Raw genomic sequence first — 27930 nt, 5'->3', positions numbered from 1 at the left:
CATTGATCTATAGGCCTGACCGACCAGAAGATCTTCAATGCCGCGGCACACAAAGTTGGGGGAATGGACCTTGGTCATTTCCCTATTGTATTGGGCCCATAACTAACATTTATATTTTTCTCTTTTGTTGATATTCTGATCTAATGATGTTGAAAAGTGGTAGACAAAAATAGATAAAAAAAACGGTAGGTAAAATATCTTATCCCTAATAAGAATGGGCACAATAATATAAATATTAGTAGAAGAAATAAAGCTTATAGGAAAACTTCAACATGTTCCTTATTTATCCGTCTTACCATTTTGACCGTGTAACATCGAGAATAGTTATTAGTTTTAATATTGCAAGTTTCAAGTTAATGTCATGGGAAAAATCCAAGGAGACAAAATTATGAAATGCTTATGCTTTTGTCATTAATTATTATATAAGTTTGACTACATAACATTGTATGAAATGGTAAAATCCACCGTCAAATAAAGCGTGATCATAAATTATTTATAGAAAACTCGTACCAGACTCTCGCTCACACGATCAACCTCTCAAAGCGTAGATTGGTGCTTAGCTTAAACCGCCGTTAGTCGAAATTTGACAAGTCCAGACATATATTATGGGGTAACTTCAAAATTTTGGATATTTAAAGTGCGTGCTAATTATTAAATATAAGTTGCTTGTAATTACTTAAAAATTTTAAAATTAATTCTTATATAAACGAGATTTGAGATACACTTAGTTTTGAGGAGAAAATAACATTTCAAAGATATTTTTCATCTAATCCAAATTTTTTGTATTATATATCTTTATTTTCATTTTTACCTCTTCCCTCCTAAATTAAGGGTAGTCATCAGATAAAATATAATTGAAAATTACACATTATTAATTATCAATAAGCATGTCAATTTTTTCGAATCTAAATAAATAAAAAAATAGATTAGATAAGAATTGTTTTTTTAAAAAAAATTACTAAACCGGGTTTAAAGTTAAAATTAGTTATAAAATAACTTCGAAATTGATCTGGATAAATACATAGGCCCACAAGGGTTAAAGCCTAGAAAGGGCCCAAACACTATACAGGCCCCATAACACGCGATACAAGCATCGCGCAGAAGAACCATGAAGCGCAATGGTTTTATTGCGCAGAATCACCTAATGTAACTTAAAGGCTAAGGAAGGATCCTATAACAAGCTAAGACCCACCGCGCTTATAGACCAACACATGATAGACAACTCCAGCTTGCCACCACTCTAAGAAGATAGACAAATATATAGACTTATAGCCAGAAAGGCACCAGCTGAGACAGATAAGTCTGCAACCCATAAACAACCAATAAGAAGACATGTCGTCTACCAAAGACGACATAAGACTTGCTATATATACGAAAGGTCCAAACCCAGGTATGATAATATGATTCCATTAAAATCATAACATGAGCCTAGCATTGATATCGACATGAGCGCCGGAGTGTCTTTGCAAGTACCCCCAGTCAGTTTCATTGCACCTGTGAAGCACGACAACCGTGATTTATGCAAGGAACAACATCAGCCCACTAAAGTACTACCTACAGCCCTATCCATATTGGACTGTGATAAACCCTTGGTTTACCATATTTTTAGGCTAATTTATACAAGAATTACATAGTGGATTGCATGGAAATTAAGGTTTTACATTATAAAATCATAAAGATTGGATTTCTAGTTAACATGTTGTAATTTTGTTTCTTTTAAAGGTATTTTGACATAAAAAAATGCTTAATGGAGCAAAGGAATGAAAGGAGATGTTTGAATACCAAAGAAAGTCCAAAGAAAGCAAGTTACAAGCAATTCACATGCTAATAGAGAGCGTTTTAGCACCTAACAGCGCACTAAAGCGCGCTAATAAAGCAAAATAGCAAAAATTCACTGGAAGAGCACGTTTTAACGCGTAACAGAGTGTTAAAATGCGCTGGCAACAACAAAAGTTTCTCTCGAAGAGAGCGTTTTAGCGCCTTTATGAGCGTTAAAACACTCTAAGGCAGACAGAATTATCCTATGAAAGCGTTTTAGCGCTCTAATGAGCGCTAAAATGCGCTGATACGTCCAACTTCAGGCCCATATTAGATTTTGTATCTGAATCAAGAGCTGAGAAAAGATTTCATGAAGATGTGATGAACGGAAATTAAAAGAGATGTTCTTCTCTATAAATAAAGGGCCTTGGCATTCAACGAAGAGTTTTGGGGAGAGCGTTTGAAGAATCAGGGGGAGGAATCCTGTTGCGGAGCATTGGAGCACTGAAGAGTAAAGACAACATCACATCAATGGAGTCTTGGGGAATTATTTTCTTTCCAATTGTTTTTGAATTTAATATGCTAGGCTAAGTTTTTATGTAGTTAGGGATAGATGAAACCCAATTGAATCTTTATGTTAGGAATTAATTTGTTTATGAATTCTTCTCTTTTATATATTTGAATGAATTTATCTGTTTTTAATGTTTTCTATGAGTTTGCTCCTTATAGATTGATTTAGGAGAATTGTATGACAATAGGGATGTTGGTGCATGAACCTTGATTTGATAAATTCATTATAATCCTTATGATCTAGTGATAGACATAGAGCAATTGTGCAAACTTTGAATTCTTGATTTTAATGCATGTTTTCTCGATGAACAACCGGGGAACTAGGGTTTATCTAAGATCACATAGAATTAGAATAACAAGGAATTAAGCCTTAATTAACTTAGAAAGAATTGATTGGCATTATATTAAGATCAAATTCTTGACTATTTAATTCATAGCATAAAGAGGAAATTGGGAGAAGACGAAACCTTAACTACGCTCTTTCTTGATTTTCAAAACATTCATCTTTTTACTTTCTTGCTTTTAATTCTGAAATTGAATGTTATTGCTTGTTTTTAATTTCAATTCTTTTCATCTCAAATTCGATTGTCCAACTAAATCGTTGTTAGCGAACTAGTGCTTGAAAACCAATCCTCATGGGAACGATCTCGTACTCCGTCCACTTTTATTACTTTTACGATCAGTGCACCTACCGAGTCGCAACAAGTTTTTGGTGCCATTGTTGGAGATTGGGTCCTTCAACATTAGAAGTAGCTAAAAATTGTTTAGATTGGACTTTTTACTTTTTTTGCAATTTAAATTTTCTGTATAAAAAGCCTTATTCTATTGTTAGACAAGAATAAACACAAAACAGTTGTTTCTTTCCTATGACATGATATGAAGATGAAAAAATATAAATTAAATAAAATATCTCAAATTCTTTAAAAAATTTATTTTGTTTGTGATATCTCATCGATATTAATTTAAGCTTATATATATATATATATATATATATATATATATATATATCTATATATATATAAAGGAGAGTTCACTGCTGAAAAGTTTTGCCAAGTGTCACTCCCTGGTTAATTCTACAATTTGGTTATATACAAACTTTCTTTATTGGGTAAATTGGAAAAAAAAACTCTTTTAAAAATTGAATTTTAATTTTTAAATCGAATAATAGTTGCAGACAAGGCATTGAATGTCCCACTGCCCATCACATTGGTATCCGAAAAAAATCAGTTGTTTTAATTGCTTTTTATGTTGTTGTTTTTTAGGCTTTCGTCTGATGTCATTGATAGCGGTTACACGTTGTCTCAGTTATCAAGTCAGTCCTCATATTCTTTTGAGAATGATTTCCTGAAAGACACGGAAAGGAAGTGTATCAGTGATGTTAAGAATTGCAGTGAGGTTACTACTTGCATTACTTATGGAACCATAAAATCGATTGAGAGCAAATATAAATGGTGGTACAAGTCGTGTAATAAATGTTCATATTCTGTTTATGAAGATTTCGAGAGATGGTATTGTAAAAACTGCCAAAAATATTTGATGATTATTATCCAAAGTAAGATTTTATATCTATTTTTGTTGTTGTTATTATTAGATCGTTCATTTTATTTATAAATAACACAATCGGTGGTCATGTGTTGCAGATTTTGTGTGCAGTTGAGAGTTGTGGATCACACTGATTCTGCATCTTTCATTCTGTTTGATAGAGACTGTGTTGCTTTGTTGGACATGAGTGCTGCGGATTTACGTGAGCAGCATTTCAAAAGGGTTTGTGTTCTTATTCCACTCATTTTTTTATTCCACTCATTTTTTTATTCATTTAAAGTTCTTATTAAAATTTCATTAATATTTTTTTTGCAGGGTGATGATTTCGAGCACTATCCTAAGGAACTTAATGTTCTTATTGATAAATTCATGTTGTTTAAAGTGAATGTGAAAAAAAATAATTTGGACTCATACAGTGAGCCTAGGTATCAGATTTCTAAAGTATGTATAAGCGAACCTGTAACCACATCCTTCCTTAAGACTGTTATAGATACGAATGTGAGTTATTTTTTTATTAACATTATTATTTCTATTTAGGTTTTTCTGTTCTCATTCTGCGTTTCAATGGATTTGATTTTTTTCAAAATATTTGTTTTAAATGCAGGATGAAGGATTATTTGACAAGGCTTGCGACAGTGTCGTTGCATCAGCAGAACCGGAAAGAGCTACGGTATCTCGAAATTATTGCTTATGAATTAATCAAAAAAATGTTGCATGCAGTTTTATTGCAAAACATAAGTTAATTTCAAACAATATTTGTTTCTGACAAGGATGTGGAAAGTCAGACGTGTGATAGTGCAGACGTTGGTGATATTTCGCTATCAATGCTTACGCTGTTAATGAATCCTAATGATCCCCTTCAAGACGATTTTAATTCATTAGTTGACTGTCCTCCTAAGAAGATTAAGCTAGAGAAAGAGTTGAGTACTTACCCATTATTTTTTTTCTTTGTGTAGCTTTTTTTATTTATAATCGTGAGTGTGATGTGTCTGTTAATACGTCGTTATTTTTTTGTTTCTGTTTAGATTTGATGCTGTTCTGAAAGACGCGTAGCTGGAACAATGTCACTTGGAAGCTGGAACAACGTCACTTGAAAGTTTTTTGTTTTTTGTTTTGGAGATTGTTTGGGATTGAACAATATAATTATAGTTTTTTATTGCTGTGTTTTGGTAATCACTTCCTCCGTGTTAAACTTCAAATAGGATAGACAAAGTGATGTTTATGCATATTCTGGAATACAAGTTTATCTGTTTGTCATTAGTTATTTTCCACAATATTTTCAATTGAGTTATTGGAATGATAAATATGTGGTTAATCCTGTAATTGGATAATCAGCTGTTTAATAAGTTTCAAAATTCGAAATTTTAATTGTATAATCAGCTGATTTAATTGCTTTTTATGTTGGAATGCGTCATCTGATCTAAAACTCGAAATTTGAAATGGTTTAAAATTTACAATTTAAATATAGATGGTGGGGAAAAAAATTCTTTTAAAAATCGAATTTTTATTTTTTAAATCGAATAATTTAATGACCATTTGTGGTGGCAGACAAGGTATTGAATGTCCCACTGCCCATCACATTGGTATCCAAAAAAAAATCAGCTATTTTAATTGCTTTTTATGTTGAAATTGGTCATCTGATCTAAAATTCGAAATTTGAAATGGTTTAAAATTTTGAATTTAAATATGGATGGTTGGAAAAGAATTTCTTTTAAAAATGAAATTTTAATTTTTAAATCGAATAATTAAATGACCATTTGTGGTGGCACACATAAAAGTATAATTAATTAATAAATATGGTTTTGAAATTCGAAATTTTAATTGGATAATCAGGTGTTTTAATTGCTCTTTTTTTTTTTTTTTTGATAACAGTTTTAATTGCTTTTTATGTTGTAATTGGTTGTCTGATCTGAAATTCGAAATTTGAAATGATTTAAAATTTTTAATTTAAATATGGATGGTGGGAAAAGAATATCTTTTAAAAATCGAATTTTAATCTTTAAATCGAATAATTTAATGACCATTTGTGGTGGCAGTCAAGGCATTTAATGTCCCACTGCCCATCACATTGGTATCCAAAAAGAAAACAGCTGTTTTAATTGCTTTTATGTTGGAATTGGTCATCTCATTTGAAATTTTAAATTTTAAATGGTTTATCAATTAAATTTCGAAACTATGTATTTATTTTGCACAATCTGAAATTCGAAATTTTAAATTCAATAAAAAGAAAACTCTTTTCACGGACATGCATTCACGATCTCTATTCATGGAGATCAATAGAAACAAAAACAAATTTCACAATTGTTGAAGACCTGATTGTCATTCAATTAACAATTTCGTTATGGTTATTTTTTAAATAATATATACACAATAATGATATAACAAAGACATTATCTTTGTTATATATTTGATTCAAATTTCATAACAATCAAGAATTAAGAGAGCTGACAGACAAAATAAATTAGATAATCAGGTGTTTTAATTGCTTTTTATGTTGGAATTGGTCGTCTGATCTGAAATTCGAAATTTGAAATGGTTTAAAATTTTGAATTTAAATATGGATGGTGAGAAAAGAATTTCTTTTAAAAATCGAATTTTAATTTGTAAATTGAATAATTAAATGACCGTTTGTGGTGGCAGATATAAAAGAATAATTAATTAATAAATATGATTTTGAAATTCGAAATTTTAATTGGATAATCAAGTGTTTTAATTGCTTTTTATGTTGGAATTGGTCGTCTGATCTGAAATTCGAAATTTGAAATAGTTTAAAATTTTGAATTTAAATATGGATGGTGGGAAAAGAAATTCTTTTAAAAATCGAATTTTAATCTTTAAATCGAATAATTAAATGACCATTTGTGGTGGCAGACAAGACATTGAATGTCCCACTGCCCATCACATTGGTATCCAAAAAGAAATCAGCTGATTTAATTGCTTTTTATGTTGGAATGCGTCATCTGATCTAAAATTCAAAATTTGAAATGGTTAAAAATTTTGAATTTAAATATGGATGGTGGGAACGTGCTTTCTACTTTCTTTAAAGAACGTTCTATTCTGACTCCTAAATTGTCCGATGTTGCCATGTTAAACAAGCACCTAATGGCTGTGATTCCGGGTGAAGAAAGGACATTATTGAGTTTAGATAAGGTTTTGAAACAAGACGGTAATTCATCTCTTGAGGATGACGAAATCTCCCCTGATATCTTAAATACATTCTCATGTTCGGGGATTCCTGATCATAAATTAACTTTGAAGGTTAAAGTACCGGTGATGCTATTGAGAAATATTGATCAATCAAGAGGTTTATGCAACGATACGATATTACTTATTACAAAGTTGGGGAATCATGTTGTTGAGGTAATTGTTCTTACAGGAAACAATATAGGAGATACTGTGTTAATCCCTAGAATGACGATCAGCCCATCGGGTCATACATTTCAAGTAAACTTCCAAAGAAGACAATTCCCCTTGGTAGTTTCGTTTGCGATGACTATCAACAAAAGTCAAGAACAGTCGCTATCTCATGTTGGCATTTATCTTCCTAGGTCTGTCTTCACTCATGGGCAATTATATGTGGCACTATCTAGAGTAAAGAGCAGACATGGATTGAAGATGCTGATACTTGATGAAAATGGTTGCGTTACAAATACTACCTTTAACATCGTCTACAAGGAAGTATTTCAAAGATTAGTGTAGGATACTTGGTTATTTCTACAAAGAGATAACATTGTTGTTTGGTATCAGGTAAGATCTCAATTTTTTATTAGAAAATATTTTTTAATCTTCTTTGTTGATTTCCTTTAGTTGTTATGCCTATTTTTATGCTAATTTTTTATTGTTATGCAGATTCAGTATTCGAGGCACAATCAGTATATTATTCCCTTGTCATTTTTCAGAGTCAAAGATTTTTCATTGTAATTTTGAATTATTCATCTGCCTAAACTATATAATTCCCTTCAATAATTTTTTCTTTTCCAAATATTGTTTATATATTGTTTATGATTCATTTCGAACAGCAGCAAATACCAATAGTGCATGGCGGACGATGGTTTACAACTGTTGTGAGTATCGGTTGGGCATATTTCTAATTATATTGCAGTCAACATGACATTTATATTTTTTTAATGGAGATTTTGCTGTCAACCATGGAATTTAATGTGTTTAAATTATTATATATTTTTTTTGTTCCTACCTTAAAAGTTACACGTTTATGTCATACGAACAAATCGATTTTCTTATTAATTCGTTTACGGGACAAACAAACCGATTTTTTTTCTCCGTGCATCGCATGGGTAATCAACTAGTATATATATATGGGAAGGATCCGTTTACAAACTTTTTTGAAGTATGACCGGCTATACTTAATCTAGTTTGTAAGAGTTTGTAAACAAAAAGTTTGTAAATATAACATTTCTCATATATATATATATATATATGGGAAATATAAGAATCATGTTGCAGGAATGGCATTGTTTATTCCTGCAACAAGGATCTGCTTCCGTATCTTAAGGATACGGCGTCGTATCCTGATTTTGGTTTGACTTTTTTTTTAAGCGTGGGACCCACACTTGATTTGTGTGTGCAGGAAAGTGCTCTAGTAATGTCACATGACAAAAAGCGAACTATATATATATATATATATATATATATTGAAGAGATTCATGGAAATTTGGTATATTTTTAACAAGACGTTACACACATATTTAATATAATTAAATGAAGTGTTTATAGAAGGCCGTGTCTATCTAATAATTGAGAATATTTCAAGTGTTATCGTAGTACTGAATTTTCAATATTGTTGCAGCGTAAATTATGACATGTGTATTATTTGTCCACGTCATTTAGCTCAGGTGGCATTCTTCCCTTTCCATGTACTCTTATTCTATGAGCTTCTCTTTCGAATTCTCACGCTCCAAGACAATTCAATCAGCGGATCTATGTGGTTTATGCCCAACCTCATCACTCCACCTTTTTTCATTGCCTCAGAATCACACACCACCATGAAACCCTTGCGCTATTCCAAGGCAACAATAAAAGATATTCAGCAATGAGATTGGACGTAAGCTATATAGATCAGGAAACTGAGTTGTTTTGGGGCGTGGGAGTTGAGAAGAGAGACTCACATGCATGGTAAGATTACATGGAGAGGGAGAGAATGCCATGCGAACTAAATGACATGGACAAATAATATATGCGTAATAATTTAAGTTGCAGTAGCACTGAAAACTTAATACTAATGTAGCACTTCAAATATTCTCTCAAAACTCAAAAAGTCGCTCTTAAACTTAAATAAGAAGTTTATATTTACAAATTTTTTGTTAACAAATTTTTACAAATTACACTAAGTATGATCGGTCATACTTCAATCAAGAGTGTATGACCGGTCATATTTAATATAATTTGTAAAATTTTTTTATAAATGGATCATTTCTTAAATAACATTGCTATTGAATCTTGATATCAGGAATCGAAAAATATACTTTTAAGTAGTCATTATTATCAGGCATAAGTCCAGTAAATAAGATGTATGTTTCAAGTTACCTTGAAAGAAGAATTTCAACGTACGCATACATACATTAATAACGGGGGTTTGGTTCATAATGGACCCTTGCGAAGCCACTAAGTAGGAAAGAGTGATGATATTGCTACCATAATTCATAAATGACGAAATTCCATACTCTTCGGTGCAATTGTGAAAGTCTCACTTACTGCAATTAGTAAATTTACGTTTAATTTAAGAGTTTTGCATCTATCATTTAACATGACCACAACAATTTTTCTACACACATAATATTTTGTGGGACCCGTAATTTTTGAAACCAAAAAAAAAAAAAAACTCCCGCACGCAAAACGAATCTCTATAACATAACACAATCATTTTTCCTACAACATAACTCTTATAAAACCCTTAATTTAATTATTCTGGTTTAGGACACTTTTAGTTGAATTTCCTTGACTTCATATAGCGCTTTTATTTTTAATGAATTTTTTTGTCATTAAAGTACCATCATTTTGTTTTTCTATGATTTCTAATGAATGTGATAGAGTTGCTGCAAAACTAGCCAAAAATGAACAGCTGTAGGTTAAATTTGAACATAAAATATTACAGTATTTGCCAAAAATTGCTTGAGAACAGATAAAACGAAAAAGGAAAAATATATGATGACTGATGGCTTTTATTGGTGGTATTTCCATTTAATTGACACTGTCATTAACGGTTTATTAAAATAATATTAACATATATTAATTATTAATAAATGATCACACCAAATAAATTTGTATTTGACTTTTGATTTAAAAAAGTCACTATTTAGGAAACTACGGTCATATTTCATAAAATAAAACTGAAGCTATGAATAATATAAAAGATTTAGAAGATCATGGCGGCTAATGATACGCGTTGTTGCAACGTTACGTCCCTGATGTTGAAACATTAAGTTCCGGCTGGCGTTTCATTTGAGCGAAAAAATTTGGTATTGTCAATTTCATTAGCATTCATTGGTGGCAACAAACATCTCTCTTAAAAATATCGTAAATTCTTGTACCAAAAGAAAAGAAAAAAAAAATATTCAATAAAAAATCGTTGACCCTCTCAAGCATTTCATAAACTTGGATGTGTGTGTATCTTTATATCACCACCCCCCTAATACATCGGAATTAAGTTAGTATTATATTGCCTGCCCAATTGCCATATCTCTCTATCTAAATTTCGATTTATTGCAACAAAAGCGGGAATTGGGAGTGGCAGTTAAAATTGGGGGCCGCGTAGAAAGGAAAAACAGATGAGGTGTTTGAAACTTGAAAGATTATGAAAGACTGTGAAAGACAGTGACTAGTGAGATAAAGGGTAAATAGTTATTTAGCCAACCTAACAATGCAATTAAACAAGCGAAAACTGAGAATTAGGAACTACAAAGCCAATAACTAATAACCCAGTAATGCCAGGCAGTGCCGGCTCACTTTTTAGGTTAGGTGATAATTGCTAAGTACCCTAGACTTGATTAATTTAGTTCCTTCCTCAATATATATTATGAATATCCTATTCCTGTTAGGAATGTCCTCCTAACACAAAAGCGACGCACATTAGAAACTTTTATTATGGTTAATTAATATAGGATAGGATATTGTGACACACAAATAATGTTACGCATAATGTTACGATCACATCTTAACCGTTGATTTTCGCCAATCAACGGTTATTATTTTTCAAATCAAACTCATTAATTAATTATTAATTCGCAATAAATGATAACCATTGATTGACGGAAATCAACGGTTAAGATGTGATCGTAACATTGTGCGATCCTATCCGAATTAATATTATTAAAGTCTTAATTAAGACCCCAAATCCAAAAGCAAAAGTGGGCACGCTCACACACACACACACAACAGTAACAATAAGTAGAGAGAGCGACGAAGCCATACTCCTGATCTATCTCTGAGTGTGTGAGACGGATTCCGCTGCATTCATGTGCTTTTTGAGTTGTGTGTGTCAGCAGCAGGACTCAGCATTAACCTTCCTCACTCACTGTTAGATCCAATCTCTCTCTACCTCAATTCAACCCTAAGTCCACTCATTCCTCTCTTCTCTCTTCCGATTCCAATTCTTTTCCGTTCCTTTCTTTCGCAGGTACTCTCTTCGCCTCTTCTTTTTTCTTCTGTTTTCACAATTGATGCACATCTGTCTTCTCACAAATTCGCTTTACATGGAATCCGAATTTTCGAATTTTCCACTTTTTTTTTTGTTTCTTTATGTCATTGTTCACCTAACTCTACTTTTTTTTTTCTTAATTAAAAAAATAATTCTCTGCTCCAAATCTTTCTTTGGTGTTGTTTCTGTGCATTGATTTGATTTGATTTGACCTCCGACTTACCTTCAATGGAACTGAAGATGAGCTTGTATACTAGGATTTGAAAAAAAAAAATTTAATATATAATATTGATTTTTGTTTAATTGTTTATGAATCAGGTTTCTGGCAATTTGAGAATGGAAATTGCTTGGAAACGGAATTGATGATGATAATGGAGGATATATCTAAATACGCACACAGTCCTGCACACGTGGCAGTTGCGAGGCGTGACCACGCTGCACTGCGGCATCTCATTTCGACCATACCTCGGCTTGCGAAAGCTGGTGAGGTTAACACAGAATCTGAATCTATTGCAGCTGAGCTTCGAGCCGATGAGGTGTCGGCGGTTATTGATCGGCGCGATGTTCCTGGTAGGGAGACACCTCTTCACCTCGCGGTGCGTCTCGGGGATCAGGTCTCTGTTGAGATTTTGATGGCTGCTGGTGCGGATTGGAGTCTGCAGAACGAGCATGGTTGGAGTGCTCTACAAGAAGCCGTGTGTACAAGAGAGGAAGCAATTGCTTTGATTATTGCACGGCACTATCAGCCTCTGGCTTGGGCTAAATGGTGCCGTAGAGTTCCCCGCATTGTTGCTTCCGCTGCTCGTATTCGTGATTTCTACATGGAAATATCTTTCCATTTTGAGAGCTCTGTTATTCCTTTTATTGGCCGAATTGCCCCTTCGGATACTTACCGCATTTGGAAGCGCGGTTCTAATCTCCGTGCTGATATGACACTGTCTGGTTTTGATGGCTTCCGTATACAAAGGTCAGACCAAACCTTTTTGTTCCTTGGGGAGGGGTATGTTTCAGAGGATGGTAATTTGACTCTGCCTCCGGGTTCTTTGCTTGCTCTTGCTCATAAGGATAAGGAAATCACCAATGCTTTGGAAGGAGCTAGTACACAACCTACGGATGCCGAGGTTGCTCATGAAGTTTCTTTGATGTCTCAGACAAATATGTATAGACCTGGTATTGATGTTACTCAGGCTGAGCTTGTTCCCCATTTGAATTGGAGGCGTCAAGAGAAGACTGAGGCGGTCGGGCATTGGAAAGCAAAAGTTTATGACATGCTCAATGTGATGGTGAGTGTGAAGTCAAGGCGGGTTCCAGGTGCCATGACGGATGAAGAGCTTTTTGCTGTGGATGATGGTGAAAGTATGATGAATGGAGAAAACAATGATGATGTGTTGACTGCTGAGGAAAGAATGCAATTGGATTCTGCGCTGCGTATGGGGAAATCTGGTGGTATTTGTCAGGATGAGGAACATGGAGGCGACTTTGATGGTCATGAAAATGGCTCAGCAGCTTCCTATGAGAATTGTGAAGCTAATGGTGTGGTCAAAGAGAAGAAGGGCTGGTTTGGTTGGAACAAGAAAAACTTGAAGAGCGGCAGTGACGAACCTGAGGATTCAAAAACTATGAAGAAATGTTCGATGTTGGGCCCAGAAGGTGGCAACCAGAGATCAGGTGATCAGCAAAAGTCACAATCTGAGTTTCTGAAGGAGGATCCAGGAGAAGTGAAGAAGGGAAAGGATAAAAACAGTAAAAAGAAAAAGAAGAAAGGAGCAGTTACCGAGTCTAAGAATGAGGGTGAGTACAAAAAGGGTTTAAGACCTGTCCTGTGGTTGACACCAAACTTCCCTTTGAAAACAGATGAGCTTCTGCCTCTACTCGACATCTTAGCAAACAAGGTTAAGGCTATTAGGAGACTCAGAGAACTTTTGACAACTAAACTTCCTCATGGAACCTTTCCTGTCAAGGTAACACAAATACCATCATAACCTTCAGTACTTAAATTTTTATGCTCTGTTGCTTTGCACTCTTGTGGTTACAATGTGCTCATATTACCTGTATCTTCTTTTCTTATAAGCCTAGTTACATATGATATTATTCATATCCTTTTTTCATACATAAGACTGGATGTAAGTCCTCTTTTTTTCTGTCTATGTCAAGGTTATGAAGATTTTGAGTAAACCCCTATTTTTGTCCCACAGAGATCCAAACATCATCACTTTGGTCATCCAGAGTTTTTCAGTAATTTAGTCCCTCAATAGTGCAAAGTGTCATCACTTTTGTCTTCTTGCGACAATTTAATCCCTTAATAATGCAAAGTGTCATCAATTTTGTCCTGCAATCATGCGAATGTCATCAAATTAGTCCCTAAATTAGGGTTCCGTTACGCTCATTTCTCTTAAGTTTTTTAATAGTTGCAGTTTGTCTAAACATTCTGTTAGCATTCCCCTAATTAGAAAATTATATGTTAGAATAGAAGAAACAATGATGGGCCCAAACAAGTGGGTCAGTCTCTGTTAGTTAGGCCTTGTTAGTTAAAGTTGTGAGATAGTTAGTTAGCCCTCTATCTGCAGTAGCAGAGGTAGGATATAAATAGAGAAAGAGAATGTAATTAGTTAGTTAATTGATGAGTTGTGCAGTGAGGGACAGGGTTCTCGACCACCATTGTTTTGTTCAGCCATTTATGTGACAACCAGAGCTCTGATACCAAATAATGTTGAAGTAGTAACCCATTGGCTAAACAGAAAGAAAGACTGAAAAAACAAGGATTGCGAGAAAATACTATTTCTCTTTTCTGAATTTTATTAACCAAAAACAACCAAATAATAATAGGGTTCTTCAAGCCTTAAATAGACAAAACAAAATAAATGAAAATAAAATCAAACATAATCAAAATGAATCATGTGCAATCAAAGGAGATAACACACAATCAACACACATTCAAACATAATCTAAGAAATAACAAAAAGATAACTAACTAACAATTATTGAAAAGCCCTAAACTATGGAAATGCCCAAAACTATTGATACTCATGGCAAAGCGACGAGTCTTGCTCAGAAGCCAATTTCGAGTTACTTATCCAAATTTGAGCTCAATCCAAGTCAGTCAGCTCGAGTGCATCATTGCCTTTCATTGCAATTCTTCTACCAGTCTCTTACTTCTGGGTTTGATTCAGATCCTTAGGGAAGAGGTTACATCAATAAGCTTTCATTCTTTTCTTGAATTTTCTTTCAATCTCGAATCAGTTTCTATCGCATTCTTCCTCCTTCTTGCAAGTTCATTTTTTCTTATTTTTGGGTTTGGGGACCGGGTTTTCTTTTATTTTGCACGAGTGACAGATTCTTTTTCTAATGTTAAAATTGGATGCAAGAGCAATTCTTTGATTTCCACTCGTCTGGGTACAAATGTTGATGGTTAATTGTGGCTTATAGAAATTGACGAATAAAATGATCATCCTCTGGAGATATATAATTATGATTCTATTGTCAAATATGTGACTTGAACTTCATAGCATCATTAGTTAAGATATTTATGATTATTTTTTCTTTGGATCTTTGTCCTAATTGAACACTTGCATTGAAGTTGTGTTAAAAGAATGAGAAGTGTCCCAAGCCCCTGGCTTATACTCAGCATTCTTTAGGCTGACACATGTATGAAGATATATAGTTCTTCATCATTTATGCAGAACTATATTTTGCAAAGCAAATACCACATTGTTTCTTTTCTATTATTGGTTCCAGATTTTGCTTCTAGATATGAAAACGCTAGCACTTCAAGAGTGGAGTCATGTTGGCGTTCTAAATGTAAAGGACATCAACACTCAGAACGACACTTCTAAGTACAATGCTTCTACTTACATTACTGGAATGAGAACTACTGAAATCGGTTGTCTTATCCTTTTTTAACATCTTTGAGAAATGTTTAAACATGTTAGATGTATAAAAAAGGGAAAACCCGGTGCACAAGGCTCTCCAACTTGCGATGATAGGGGTAAAGGTCGATTGTAGATAGTCTTATCCTTACACTTTTGCAGAGAAGCGGTTTCCCAGACTAAGGAGCAACCTTACCATTACTCTAAGGCTTGCCCTCTAGAGATGTCAGATGTAAATTGGATATATTTTCATATGTTGGTTAATATTTCATGCATTTCATTTGTATTACATATTATTATGCATATCTATTTCCTGCTGTGCTCTTATGAAATGCTGTTGTGTCGCTGTTCCTATGTTGCAGCATACTTTACATCCATGCATGTGTTTCATAGGCCTTTGGTTATGCTACTGCTATGCAGGTAGCTATCCCTATAGTCCCTACTATACGGGTCCTTGTGACTTTTACCAAATTTGAGGAGCTTCAGCCAGCAGAGGAGTTTTCAACTCCACTTTCCAGCCCTGCATACTTCCAGGATGCCAAATCCAAGGATTCAGAAGGGTCTGCATGGATTTCATGGATGAAAGGAAGTCGTGGCACACACTGCAGCAACTCTGATAGTCACAGATATAAGGATGAAGTCGATCCTTTCAATATACCTTCAGACTACAAATGGGTGGATGCCAATGAGAGGAAACGACGTATGAAGTCTAAGAGAGCCAAAAGTAGGAAACATAAGAAGCAGACTATTGCAGAAGGAGGAGATGGAGTACATCCGGGAAGTGAGGATTTGGAAGACTTCTAATACCATGGAATCTCTGTAATTGCTGCTTGATAATCGTATAATCGTTCCCAACAGGAAAGTGTAAGTCTTTGTGCACAAGCTGCGCACAGCTGACTTTTCTTTTCACATTGGATGATGTCGCCAAGAATTTATTGGAAACTCTTTGGGCGATCCTTACTCTTTAAGGGTGCCTCTATGTTTTTCCCCATTTGCGACATTGGATTAAGAAGAGAGCTTTCATTATCTGGAAATTATTGTATTGTCATGTGAAGTGAAATTGAAGAGAAAGAGTCTATATCGCCTTCAATTGCTTGGCTTCGTTCTAATTTCCCCAAGATACCAATATTTGTATCTACATGACTGCATCTATATCGATGATTATGATTTTGCATTTTTTGTGAGTGGTATTTCAGTTTTCACTTTTCGTTCATAAGTTTTGGCTATTCTTTGGGACTGACTTATGGCCTAGGAAAATTTGTTGAAATTTGTACCTGAAATATTAAATTACAAGAACCTCTTTTTTCACTTTGATAGTTTGGATCTTCTTTATTTCCTTTTCTTTTCAAAGAAGTGGATTATCCAAAATTCCTTACAGACATTTTGTAGTCCCTTATCTAAAGAAAAACATTGTGAACTCTTAAATTTTAATGTACGTGTATGTCTACTACTCAGCTGATAAAATTGAGAGGCTTGATTAATGGATAAAATTTAAGTTTTTTAGGCGTTTGAATGGTTGTTTTTCAATAAAAATTTGACGCGTGTATTATTTTTTAGTCATCTAATTCTCCTTTTTCATAGTTTTCATTGTTGAAATAAAAATAAAAAATAAAAAATACACGTTATGTTTTTATGAAAACATAACCCTCTAAATACCTGAGGAATTTTACCCGTTCTTTTCTTAATCCCCACCCATTAGGAAAGATACTCAATTCCAATTATCTATAGAAAAGATATGGATATGAAAATAAAAAATACTCGGATATATAATGATTTCAGGTCAAGTTTTTGATTAAATTCGATAGTATAGCATGCAATATTTTAAAATTTTGGGAGTTGTCATGCATAAAAAAATATGTAATTAATATATTTGGTGTTAGACATAGTAGGAATTTCAAAAATTTCGGATGGAATAAGGTATGTATTAGTTATAGAATTTGGATAATTTGAATGTAGCTCAAGCTTAAATCACTTAGAACACACGCCCACTGTTATCCTTAACAGCGAAATTTGAAGATGGAATAATTCCTACCTAAAGCCTTTGATGAATTACAAAGGAACTCCCCATGAAATAGAACAAAAGGAACCAGGCAAAAAAATAATGGACTCGAAGAACAAGGTCCGAGTATTTTGATTCTATCATCACTCTTTGAATTAGAGATTGTGCTGTTTTATTTTTGGGGGTTTTGGAATATGTACAATAATTATACATACAAAGAATCATGTTACTATCGTAGTTACCAATGATCTAATTTACAGACATGACATGATGACCCTACCAAAATCTGTCCTTGTTGACACTCAAGTACCCAGCCATTACCTTTCCCCCAGTATTTCTCATTCCATCTATAAGGAAGGACCAAGTAGAACCCAATGCCCCAACAAAGAAATCAGAATCAGCAGCCATCAAGAAATTAACTAGTGGATAATTTGTGCTTGTCTCCCTACCCAGGCTGGCTTCATATTCTGCCATTGACATATTAGTCCTAACTTGACGCCTTACCATTGTATAGTAAAAGTTCCAGTGAGAATATTCTCTGGTTTTGTTGATCACTTCCTGAATCAAATTAGAATCTTAATAAAGCTATCATCTAAAAGATGACTAAAAAATAATTAGCAATAAGAAAGCTGAAACTAAAGGGGGCGAACCGGAGCTAAAGCTGTTCTTTCATGACTAAAAGGTCATGAGATTCGAATCCAGGAAACGGCCTCTTTGCAATTATGCAAGAGTAAGGCTGCGTACAAGGATTATCTCCACCCCACACTCGCTAGTCGGGTTTAACGAGGAGTGATTTTTATTTTTTTTAAGAAAGCTAAAACTAAGACAACATATGCAGTACCTGCATCTCAGTGGACAGCCAAATGCTATTAAGGTTTGGGAAGTGCTTCCTGGTTCGATCAGCAAGCTTCATGTATTCTTCAAATTCAGCCACCTTCATTTCACATGCTTTGTCTCCCATCCTTACATGCATGCTTAGTAGAGGCCTAGGGACCCATGGCTTGTGATTGGACCACACATATTCATCAATATCAGACCTTGGCTTGTCACTACTTTCCTGAAGCAAAGGAGCAAAAGAATTTTTTTTCTTTTTTTTTTCATGAATCCAAGTTCAAGACCAACTTTAATGACAAAGGTTTTTAAATATATTTTTGATACTTATAAGTTGCTTATAACCCTAAATCTCTAATAGATATTGTTATAAAATCTACATATGGAGAGTATAAAACTAAAAAGGAATGTGTCTAAATATATAAAGGAATTAAAATTAAAACTTCTTTTTGTATAAGGACCAAATTAAAAATGAGTATATTGTATAGGGACAAAAATACATTTTAACCTAACGAAAATCTAATACTACTGTTGCATTTATCAAACCATCCAAGCAAACTATCTTGAGGGGAAAATTAGGTAGATTTTTTAATAGGACCAATTTTCACTCTTCCCATTAGTGGTTAGATGCAAAGCATGGCTAGAATACACGTCTACTCTTAATTCTCTAATGTCCAATAAGAATAATAGAGGAAAGTTAACAACTACCTTGGGCCAGTCTCCAGCAAGACTTTCAAGAACCATTTTTGCAGCTAGTTTTCCAAAGGCAGCATGGCGGGCCTCATTCATTAAATTGCATGTGTATTCAGTTGGGAACCTCATTAAGTAGCGTACAGCCTGAAAACAATATTTATGGCAACAACATTAAATCATGAACTATTTCTAAAATGATGTCATAACTCTTTTTTTGGCAAGTCCAATAAGTACCTGTGCTCTCCACCACCGTCTATCCATTTTTCTATGAGATGTCACCAGACTCCCATTTATATCAGTTGTAGGTTGCAAATAATTCCATGGAAGCCCCCATTTCCTTCAGTATATATTGACATTGGAAGAATAAAACTTCTATACCTTTAGGTTCTTATTATGGAAGCAATCATAAATATCTGTTTGCAATTGTGAGAGGTTACCTAGGAGTTGTTCCAGCCCATATATGCCTGGATGTATAATTTTCTTTTGTGGTCAGAATTCCTTTACTCCTTGCCTCTTCACTTTTCATAAGTTCAAATGCACGCTGACGGCATTCTAGGGATGTTTCTGGAAAGAAGTAACAACTCCAACTAGACCGGGAAGACCCTGCATAAAGAAGAGTTCCCACTTGTAGCATCATCATCATCAGATTCATAAAGAACCACTTCAACCCAAAACTTTAAGGTGTTGGGTGAGGGCCTTTCTAATGATCTCTATTATTCTCTAATACACCTCCTCATACAAGAGCCCCTTGGGCTTGAAGTGTGGATATTGCACAGACCCAATTTTTGGTTTATCTTTTTGTGCTTTTTTTTTTATTTAATTCCACAAGTGGGGGCGGTGAGGATCGAACTCGTGACCTCATGGTCACTGAAGCTCTGATACCATGTAAAGAACCAATTCAACCCAAAAGCTTAAGCTGTTGGGTGAGGCTACATTAATGGTTTTATATATCTCAACAGTAACATTAGTTTTCATAATGTTTGAAGGTTATTCTTATTGAGAACAGATGTTCACATTGTACATAAGTTGTTAAAAAACTGAATTCAACACAGATTCACAGTAAGTAATGAATGATTTTTCTCACAGAAGTTATACCTTTGCAACCGTCATGATCAGCCCTGTTATAATAGTTAGTGACAAGGACTCTTTCTTCGCTGATTGCAATAGCAAGAAGTCCACACATCCCAGCAATCTGAGCCCCAATACCAAATCCAGATAATCTCTCCCAATCAACAACAAGGAACTTGACATCCGGGTTGCTACAGTCTAAAGGATGCTGATGGATCCATATGTCACGCTGCACTTTTCTAGTCAAGGGATAGTTCTCTTCATCAGATCCTGCAATCTGCAAACGTTTCTATATAAAAACCAGCCAATAATTGCAATATTCCACCTTTTTTTTTAAACATGAACATTGTAAATGTCATTTTTATGTTCTACTGAAGATCATAAATTTTCCTTAAGCATCTATAAGCTGTTCTTTCCGTTAATAATTATATCGTAAATGTTGGAATAATGCATTCAAACAAAAAAGGGTTTAGTTTTTAACCAGGGAAAATCTAGTGAAGAGAATACTACTTTAATTAGCTTCCCTCAGAAAAAGATATGGATTTAAGAAACAAAAAACTACAAAAAACTATAATGGGTTATGAAAAGGTGATTGTTATGGAAACTAAAGTCACTTTACTAGCATATTTGGAGGTAACAATAAATCAATTATTGGTACCACCTAAACAATTCATGTTTGTTAGTTAAATAATAATTCATGGTGAGTCAAAATAGGGAAGAAGTAATTAAGAACACACCCAGGGTGGATAAGCCCCCTCAGTTACAGCCTGCTGCCTAAAATTTTTGATCTCCTCATTGGATGCAGCAACAGGGAGCTTCTGTAAAAAACCCTTCCAAATTGTCCATGGAGGGAAGCTCTCATTTCCTGTACGCTTATCAAGATGGCCATATAGCTGTGTTTTCACCTTGCAGTTTTCAAAATGCGGGGCATTAGGCAAACCTGACCCGTTGATGCCATGTTCTTGCAAGTACTCATTTGCCCCAGTTGTAGATTTATTTAACACAGCACTCCAAGCTGAATAAAGCAATGAGACTTTGTCACTATTATCTTGCTCTCTACTGCTCTTCAAATCCCATAATCTCTTAGTTTCCTTAAGCTTCAAATTGCAGTCCGTACGTGTAACCATACCTAAGAAAACAAAAGAAAACACGTTCCATCATTAATTTAATTTAATCCACCCATAATAACCAGATTGATTACTGCGTTACTAAATATCATTGTGATCAGTTCTACGTGCATCGTTGTACTATAAAATATTTAGTGACTACAAGATTGTAATAATGTAATACTAATTATGCAAAACAATGTGTTTACTCTCTCTTTCTCCCTAATACTATCCTCTGGCAAATGCAGTCAAAGTCAAAAAGAATGATCATAAGAGTGTGCTTAACGTAAAGCAAGTAATTAAAGTATCATTCAAGTTGCTTCATGCACAAGCTTAACTCGTTCTCATCAAGTTTACTTCATGGATAAACGTCCTAGAATACACCAAGACTTTGAAAAAAAAGATAGTAGGAACTCATGATAAACTCTGATTCTTTTTCTTCAAGAAAAGAAAGGGGAGATAAAATTGGTTCTTGAAATGGCCATGTTCCATCAATGAAATAAAAGTCAAATGGTAAAAGAGGCAGAAGCACCTTGAATCCAGAACCCCATTTCCTAATAGAAAATAGAAATAAAAGAATAAATATGAAATGGTTGAAACAAAGGACGAGGAAATTGACTCACCGATATTATGATGAGAAGTTGAATTCCCTGATGAATTAGCCATTGACATGGTTGAAAATGAAATAGGACCAAACTGAAAGGTGCCAAAGGAAGTCAAAGCAGCCAAGAACAAAGAGGTGAGGCAGACTCCACATAGAAATCCCACCACACAAATTTGACATGGAAATGAACTACCCATTTGCAGTGCTCTCTGCGAAACCACTCTCTCAATAGACTTATGATTCAGCGTCTCCATTTTCACTTTTATCTTACAACAAACACTTGATTCTTTATTCAAAAAGCTTCTTGAATGACCCTTTTCCTCATGGACTAGTAGCCTATTACAAACTCGTGACTGATCCACAGTTACACAGATTCAACTTGTGAGTCCTCAAACTACTCTTTGGACAGAGAAACCTCAAATATCACACAATTATTTGCACCTGTCCCCTTAAACACTTTGGTGGGCCATCCCTGTCATCCTTGCAACTGTAAAATTAATGATAAGTTTCCATCAGAATTTATCAAAGCTACACTCAAACAGAGAAAGTGAGTTAGAAAAGGACACAGGGACATAAAAAGAAATCTGAATACCAGCAAGAAAATGCGTTATAAATATTTTGCATTAAATTGGTAAAACCTACAATTCACATGTTTTCTTGACAATTGAACAATTATCATATCACACTAATATTAATACTAAAATAGCAACAAAAAAGAAAAAAGAAAGAGATACAATGATGGGGTAGTCATTTAAGTTTGGAAGCAGAGGAAGGTCTAACCTTTCCTAATCATTTGAAGCTAATCACAAAAAAGAAAAAAGAAAAAAAGACTAAAATTAAAAATCTTGAAAACTGTTATGAAAAGAATAAAGCCTTGTCAAGGAAGGAAAGGGTAGCCATGACCTTGATGACTGGTTATGAAAAGACTAGCAACTGCAAGGTGGAAGAGAAAAGCATCACCAAAAAGACACAACACACATGCGAGGAAAAAGACAAAAGTTATAATAAGTGAAGAAGAAGATAAGAATATGTGGAAACAGCTTTACCAGAACCTCTCAAAAACAGTAACACATTTTTTTATCTGACCTTATATAATATATTAATATAATACTATACATTATAATTAGAAATGATAAATAAATTTGAAAAAGGGTATAAAAGGATAGGACATTTTGCCCGGCAAAACACACAAAGAAAGGAACGACACAGGTTAAGTACCTTTGTGCTAAGGAACAGAACAAAACAACTTGAGAAACGTGAAGGGGTTGCAGTGAATATAACTGTGGTGGTGGCTACCAATTGAGAAGATGATCATCTGGTGCAGTTGCCACATATATATATTCTCTTTATCTGTGGTCCCCTCTTTATATATATGTCTATCTGTCATTGAACAAAAATCCGAGCTCAATTATGTTTCTTTTATTTCAAGTTGAAATTTTCAATTTTCAATTTTCAATTTTCAGTTTTCACTGCCGAAAAGAAAGGAATCAGTCCACTTGTTGTGACTTGAATATTGTTATTTGTGATCATTAATATGGAGAAAGAACAAGCCATAAACTTTCCAACCCATACCATGCTTGCTTTCTTTGTTAATTTAAATAAACAAATACACTTCAGAGAATACCATATTATTAGTAGTAATGTCAACAGAGAAAAATTTGTGAGAAAAAAAAAATTAAAATTCCATGATGAGTTGTCTGTGCCTATCCATCAACATTTTTTTAGAGTAAAGTTAAAGGGCTTACTCTACCATCATTTATCCATTATCTTTTTTAATCATTTGTTTTTTATGGTATTTTTTTTCTTTCAAATTCACCTAAATACGATGAAAGAATTGTATAAGTTATCTATTTTAATCATATGAATGATAAGTAAATTATTTTATCGTTTAACTACATGTGTGTTTTTTTTTTAATCACTTACTTTCCTTTTGTTTCTTTTATATTCATAAATAGATTACTTTAGGGAAGAGTTGAAATACTTAAAAAAAGTCTGAAATAGAAAGATTCCACAAACACTTGTGTCAGCAATCCCACAAATTCTCTAAAATAAATCTTCTTTATAAATGATGAAATCGAAGGAGTAAAGAAAGACTTTCACGCTTGGTTTAGTAGTTATAACTTATAATATTCTTTGATTTCACCAATAATTATATTATTCACAACATCTGTATATTGATTTGAAATCCCAACAGCTACTACCTTCATTGAGGTTTTTAAATGAATACTTGAAGAATTGGACTTACTGCGATACACCACATTGACATGAGCTTTTTTATCTTATCAAAAGATCAGCATTGTAAGGAACTGTATTCATTTGTACTCTTTTTACTAATGGTGATGATTCACGTATTTTTTATTCTTGATTCACGAATTTTTAACTATTTTGGAATCATTTCATCTAGCTTCATCTTGATAACTTATTCTTTGAAATTGTTAAACGGGAATATCTACTTCTCCGTAGTCTCGTTTTAAGCCATGTTGATTTAATTAAAAAATGAAATAGTATAACGCACATTTTATAAATTTAAAAATAATTTTTTATATTACAAAAGATAAAATTATATCATATACGTATATAAATATACGTAAAAAAAATCTTCTATTCATATAATCTCACATAAATACAGGGGATTAATTTTTTCATTTTACATTATAAATTTTTTTCATGCTACATCCTCAATATATAAGTGGAATCTACAAAAAAGTGAAAAGATAAAATATAAAAATGAGACCTACCTTTTAATTATGGAAAAAATATTTCTGCAGTTAATGCAGATAAGTTATCTGCTATTTCTAAAACGACGTCGTTTTGATATTGAAATCTTAAAAAATTATAAATATAAAGACTATTGTAACCCTGAAATAAATTAAAATTTCAAAAATACCATAATTTCAGTTCCAAAACGATGTTATATTGAACTTACTGCAAATAATTTATTTGCAAGAACGAATATTTTAATTATATATATAACACGAGAATCTTGGGTAAAATAAGAAAAGACTAATTCATAATTATATATACTTTTTATATAGGCTAGAAGATAAATCTATCTATCAACAGAATCGTTAAACCCGAAAAATGATGCCACCTAAAAGTAGAAAGCAGAAACACTCTTCCCTAAGCAGGTAGTAAGGCAAAGCTTTGAACAACAATCCAAATCCATTGATGGGAGGGCATGTCAATGTTAAGCATACTCTCATTTGCGGCGAGTGAGCAACTCGTGTCAAATAATTGCCATTGTGTTAGACACGTGGGCTAAGGATAAAGTGGTGTAATGTAAGAGAAACGGAGAGAGGTGAGTGTGGTGTGGTGTTTAGAAATAATAATTATTGGTTGGAGGGTTTGGTCTTTTCTTATTGGGAAATGGAATGTCAATGGAGTTGGAGATTAGAGATGCGAAAGTTGTTGTAATTTATTTGCTGAATTGGTGGATAAGCAAATGGATATCCCTTTTACGGTAATATTTTTTATGCTCTACGACTACTTAATAATTCGATGCTCTTTCTCGTAACATCAATTTTTTCTTTTTTTTTTACTCTTGTTAATTTTTCTCTTTTTTATTTTTATCTTTACATTTACATTAAGGGATCACCTAAAAAATGATGATTCCGGATCACAGTAAATAATCCCTCCTTTTAGATCTTCGTACATTGTTTACTGTTACCTACGTGACTTCTTTTGTTGAAGTTAAATTTTAAATTTTAATATCTTTATTAGATAAAATCATAAATAATATTAACAGAAAAATAATTTTATTATTTTTTTCAAAAAATAATTAGAAACATTAAAAATAATTATTCTAAAATAGGGAAAACAAGTACTAACCGAGTTCGCAGTGAATCAAGAGGTCATAATCTTTCGGATCACCGTTTTTAATTATTTTTTTCCTAATCAGTCATAGTTAATGAAAGGCTATTTTTTTAGGTGAGGGAAATGCTTAGTGGAAATTGGTATCTGGTTAAGACATGTTACAAAAGGTGTGATGATGACCCAGAGTGATAATAACATTAATAAATGATCATTAATAACTAAAATTAAAACCTTTTGTCAACGATGTAGTGTATGAGAATTTAATGCTATCTACGCCTCACATAATAATAAATAGAGCGATATTATTTACAAATAATGTGTAATTCACATATAAATTGGATGACGTAAAGTATGTGAGTTATGGAAGAATAATGTTATATACAACTTATATTTTTTAAAAACACTTTTATTTAACAGTTAATACCAATGCTAAGCACCCCTCACATAATATAATTACAACGTTAATAGATATACAATCGTCACAATGATTGTTAAAATCTCAATTTATTATTGTGATTTTACATTTTTATGAATTTTTCATCAAAACAATTTTATCAATATTTCAAACGTTTTTATATTTTTATAATTTTTTTATATTATGATTTTATATTTTACGATTTTTTAATCTCCTTTCAATTTTACTTAAAATTTCAATTTTAACAACATTGATAGTCACATATAATTACTTGATATTTTCTACGAGAATTAGTAAGTCCTGCGCTTATCTGCATATTTGATTTTCCCAATAATTCATGTGAATCTTCTAGCGTGAATTTATGGACGAGTTTATTGCATATCTGATCATTTTATACTTAAAAATAAATGAATCCTAAATGAAATATTAGTAATAATACATAATAGATTGTAAGTATTTTCCTCCCAATAAACTAGTAATCTAGTTCTTGAATATTCTTCGCTCGTAGTTTTATCTCACAAAATATTTATGTGTTCAAATTAGTTCCTAAATTTGTGAAAATTATGTTAGCTTAATTTTTATTCCTCACTCTAATCCCAAAAAGAACTAAATTCAATGTAAGTCTTATAATTACAAAACTAACTAACCATCCTAATTAAACATGTAAATGAATGTTCAATTATGTTATATCAATGTATGATAATTCTATTTATTTATGAACAAATCAAAAATAATGAGAAATGAGAGAAAAAAAATTAAAATAAGAAATAATAAAATCATGACTGTTGATTTATTACGTAACATAGAAAGTACCTCAGTTTTCTCTTGATCTCTCCTGTTATCCTGATCCATATATATAGTTCTTTTGTTGTTATCCCAACTTTTATCACCACCCCACCCACCCTGTGCACTGCAATCGAATATAGTTTCTAAGTTAATTTAAAACTAACCCTGGATTATTTAAACATTAAAGATTTTTTTCCCCTTACCTTTTCTGTCAAAAGATTCCTTTTCATTTTTAATATAATCAATTTTTTTTCCATGTTGTTGAGAGAACTTATATATATTAATCTCTCCACTCCATATCAATGGGAAAGGCAATGACTGCTTCCAATAATGTTTTCCATTGATTTTAGAATCGAATAAGTCACGACTATACTGTCTATATCCGGTAAGATAAAAAAATTTAATAATTAAAAAATTAAATAATAATAATAATATGTGAGTCTTTGTTTGTTAAAAAAACAGTTGAATAAAAAATTAATAAAAACAAAAAACTAGTTTAAACTGATTTTTCGCCACCCATTTTAGATTGGTTTGACCAATTCTTAGATCTACTGATTCTTTGGGTTATCTGGCCGGCCGGTGACCAGTTTTGCAGTCGAATTATTCTTTTTCATAAATATAAATTATATTTTTTTCATACATATAAATTCCGATATAAATTTGATATTCCTATATCAATTTCAAATTTATATATTTAAGCTACTGGACCCTTCCACTCGAATTAGCACATGATGATTTTAATCCAATTAGTTGTTTAATATGTGAAAGGAACGGCATATTAAATAAATTGACTTGCCAAAAATTAAAAAGCTATTAAGTAAATCATGCATATATTTATTGAATTATATATATATATATATATATATATATATATATATATATATATATTTGTAACTTTTAAAAATTAGCCATATTTTAAATATGGATAAATAACTATAGCCAAGTTGATGGGATAAAATTTAATAATTAACACCAGTTAAATTTTTTTGGCCCTACCTCATTAATTTTGCTAGCTCCGCCACTATATATATTATGCTAATATAAAGTAAATTCTTTGAAATTAGCTACCTTATAGTTTTTCTTATTTGATGACTCTTAATTTATTTAATAGATAGTGCATAATTCTTATATATATATATATATATCAAGCAAAATACTTTTTTTTCAAATTATTAATAATGTAATAAAATTTTTCAAGTATAATAGAATAAAAAATTATATTAGT

General features: G+C 32.7%; 3 protein-coding genes across 7 annotated transcripts; 2 read left to right on the top strand and 1 right to left on the bottom strand.

The window, feature by feature from the left end:
- Positions 1-6879: 6879 nt before the first annotated feature.
- On the top strand, positions 6880-7791 carry LOC133313946 (uncharacterized). Its single transcript, XM_061515371.1, has 2 exons — positions 6880-7548; positions 7720-7791. The coding sequence occupies exons 1-2, from the start codon at positions 6880-6882 to the stop codon at positions 7789-7791; spliced, it is 741 nt and encodes a 246-aa protein (XP_061371355.1).
- Positions 7792-11248: 3457 nt separating this feature from the next.
- Positions 11249-16632, top strand: LOC133313928 (uncharacterized). 2 transcript variants are annotated; one of them, XM_061515345.1, is made up of 3 exons: positions 11249-11503; positions 11843-13485; positions 15811-16632. In XM_061515345.1, exons 2-3 carry the CDS (start codon positions 11887-11889, stop codon positions 16192-16194), a joined length of 1983 nt encoding a protein of 660 aa, XP_061371329.1. In that variant the 5' UTR covers positions 11249-11503; positions 11843-11886; the 3' UTR covers positions 16195-16632. The 2 variants fall into 2 exon arrangements, with proteins under 2 accessions (XP_061371329.1, XP_061371330.1); XM_061515346.1 differs by lacking the exon at positions 15811-16632 and adding an exon at positions 15260-15779.
- An 868-nt stretch (positions 16633-17500) lies between these two features.
- On the bottom strand, positions 17501-22988 carry LOC133313930 (uncharacterized). Of its 4 annotated transcripts, none has more exons than XM_061515350.1 (9): positions 22910-22988; positions 21711-22178; positions 20719-21110; positions 20009-20258; positions 19351-19516; positions 19148-19250; positions 18926-19057; positions 18231-18446; positions 17501-17947 (listed from the first exon to the last, which is right to left on the bottom strand). In XM_061515350.1, the coding sequence occupies exons 2-9, from the start codon at positions 21943-21945 to the stop codon at positions 17666-17668; spliced, it is 1776 nt and encodes a 591-aa protein (XP_061371334.1). In that variant the 5' UTR covers positions 21946-22178; positions 22910-22988; the 3' UTR covers positions 17501-17665. The 4 variants fall into 4 exon arrangements, with proteins under 4 accessions (XP_061371334.1, XP_061371333.1, XP_061371336.1 ...); XM_061515349.1 differs by lacking the exon at positions 22910-22988 and adding an exon at positions 22595-22661; XM_061515352.1 differs by lacking the exon at positions 22910-22988 and adding an exon at positions 22595-22659 and having other exon boundaries at positions 18929-19057.
- Between the last annotated feature and the right edge of the window lie 4942 nt (positions 22989-27930).

Source organism: Gastrolobium bilobum, unplaced genomic scaffold, assembly GCF_033153095.1.
Source record: "Gastrolobium bilobum isolate Gb01-03AN ecotype WA unplaced genomic scaffold, APGP_CSIRO_Gbil_v1 utg436, whole genome shotgun sequence".
Classification (NCBI taxonomy): Eukaryota; Viridiplantae; Streptophyta; class Magnoliopsida; order Fabales; family Fabaceae; genus Gastrolobium; species Gastrolobium bilobum.
Note: the sequence above shows the minus strand (reverse complement) of the source record. Positions and strands in the feature narration are given on the sequence as shown.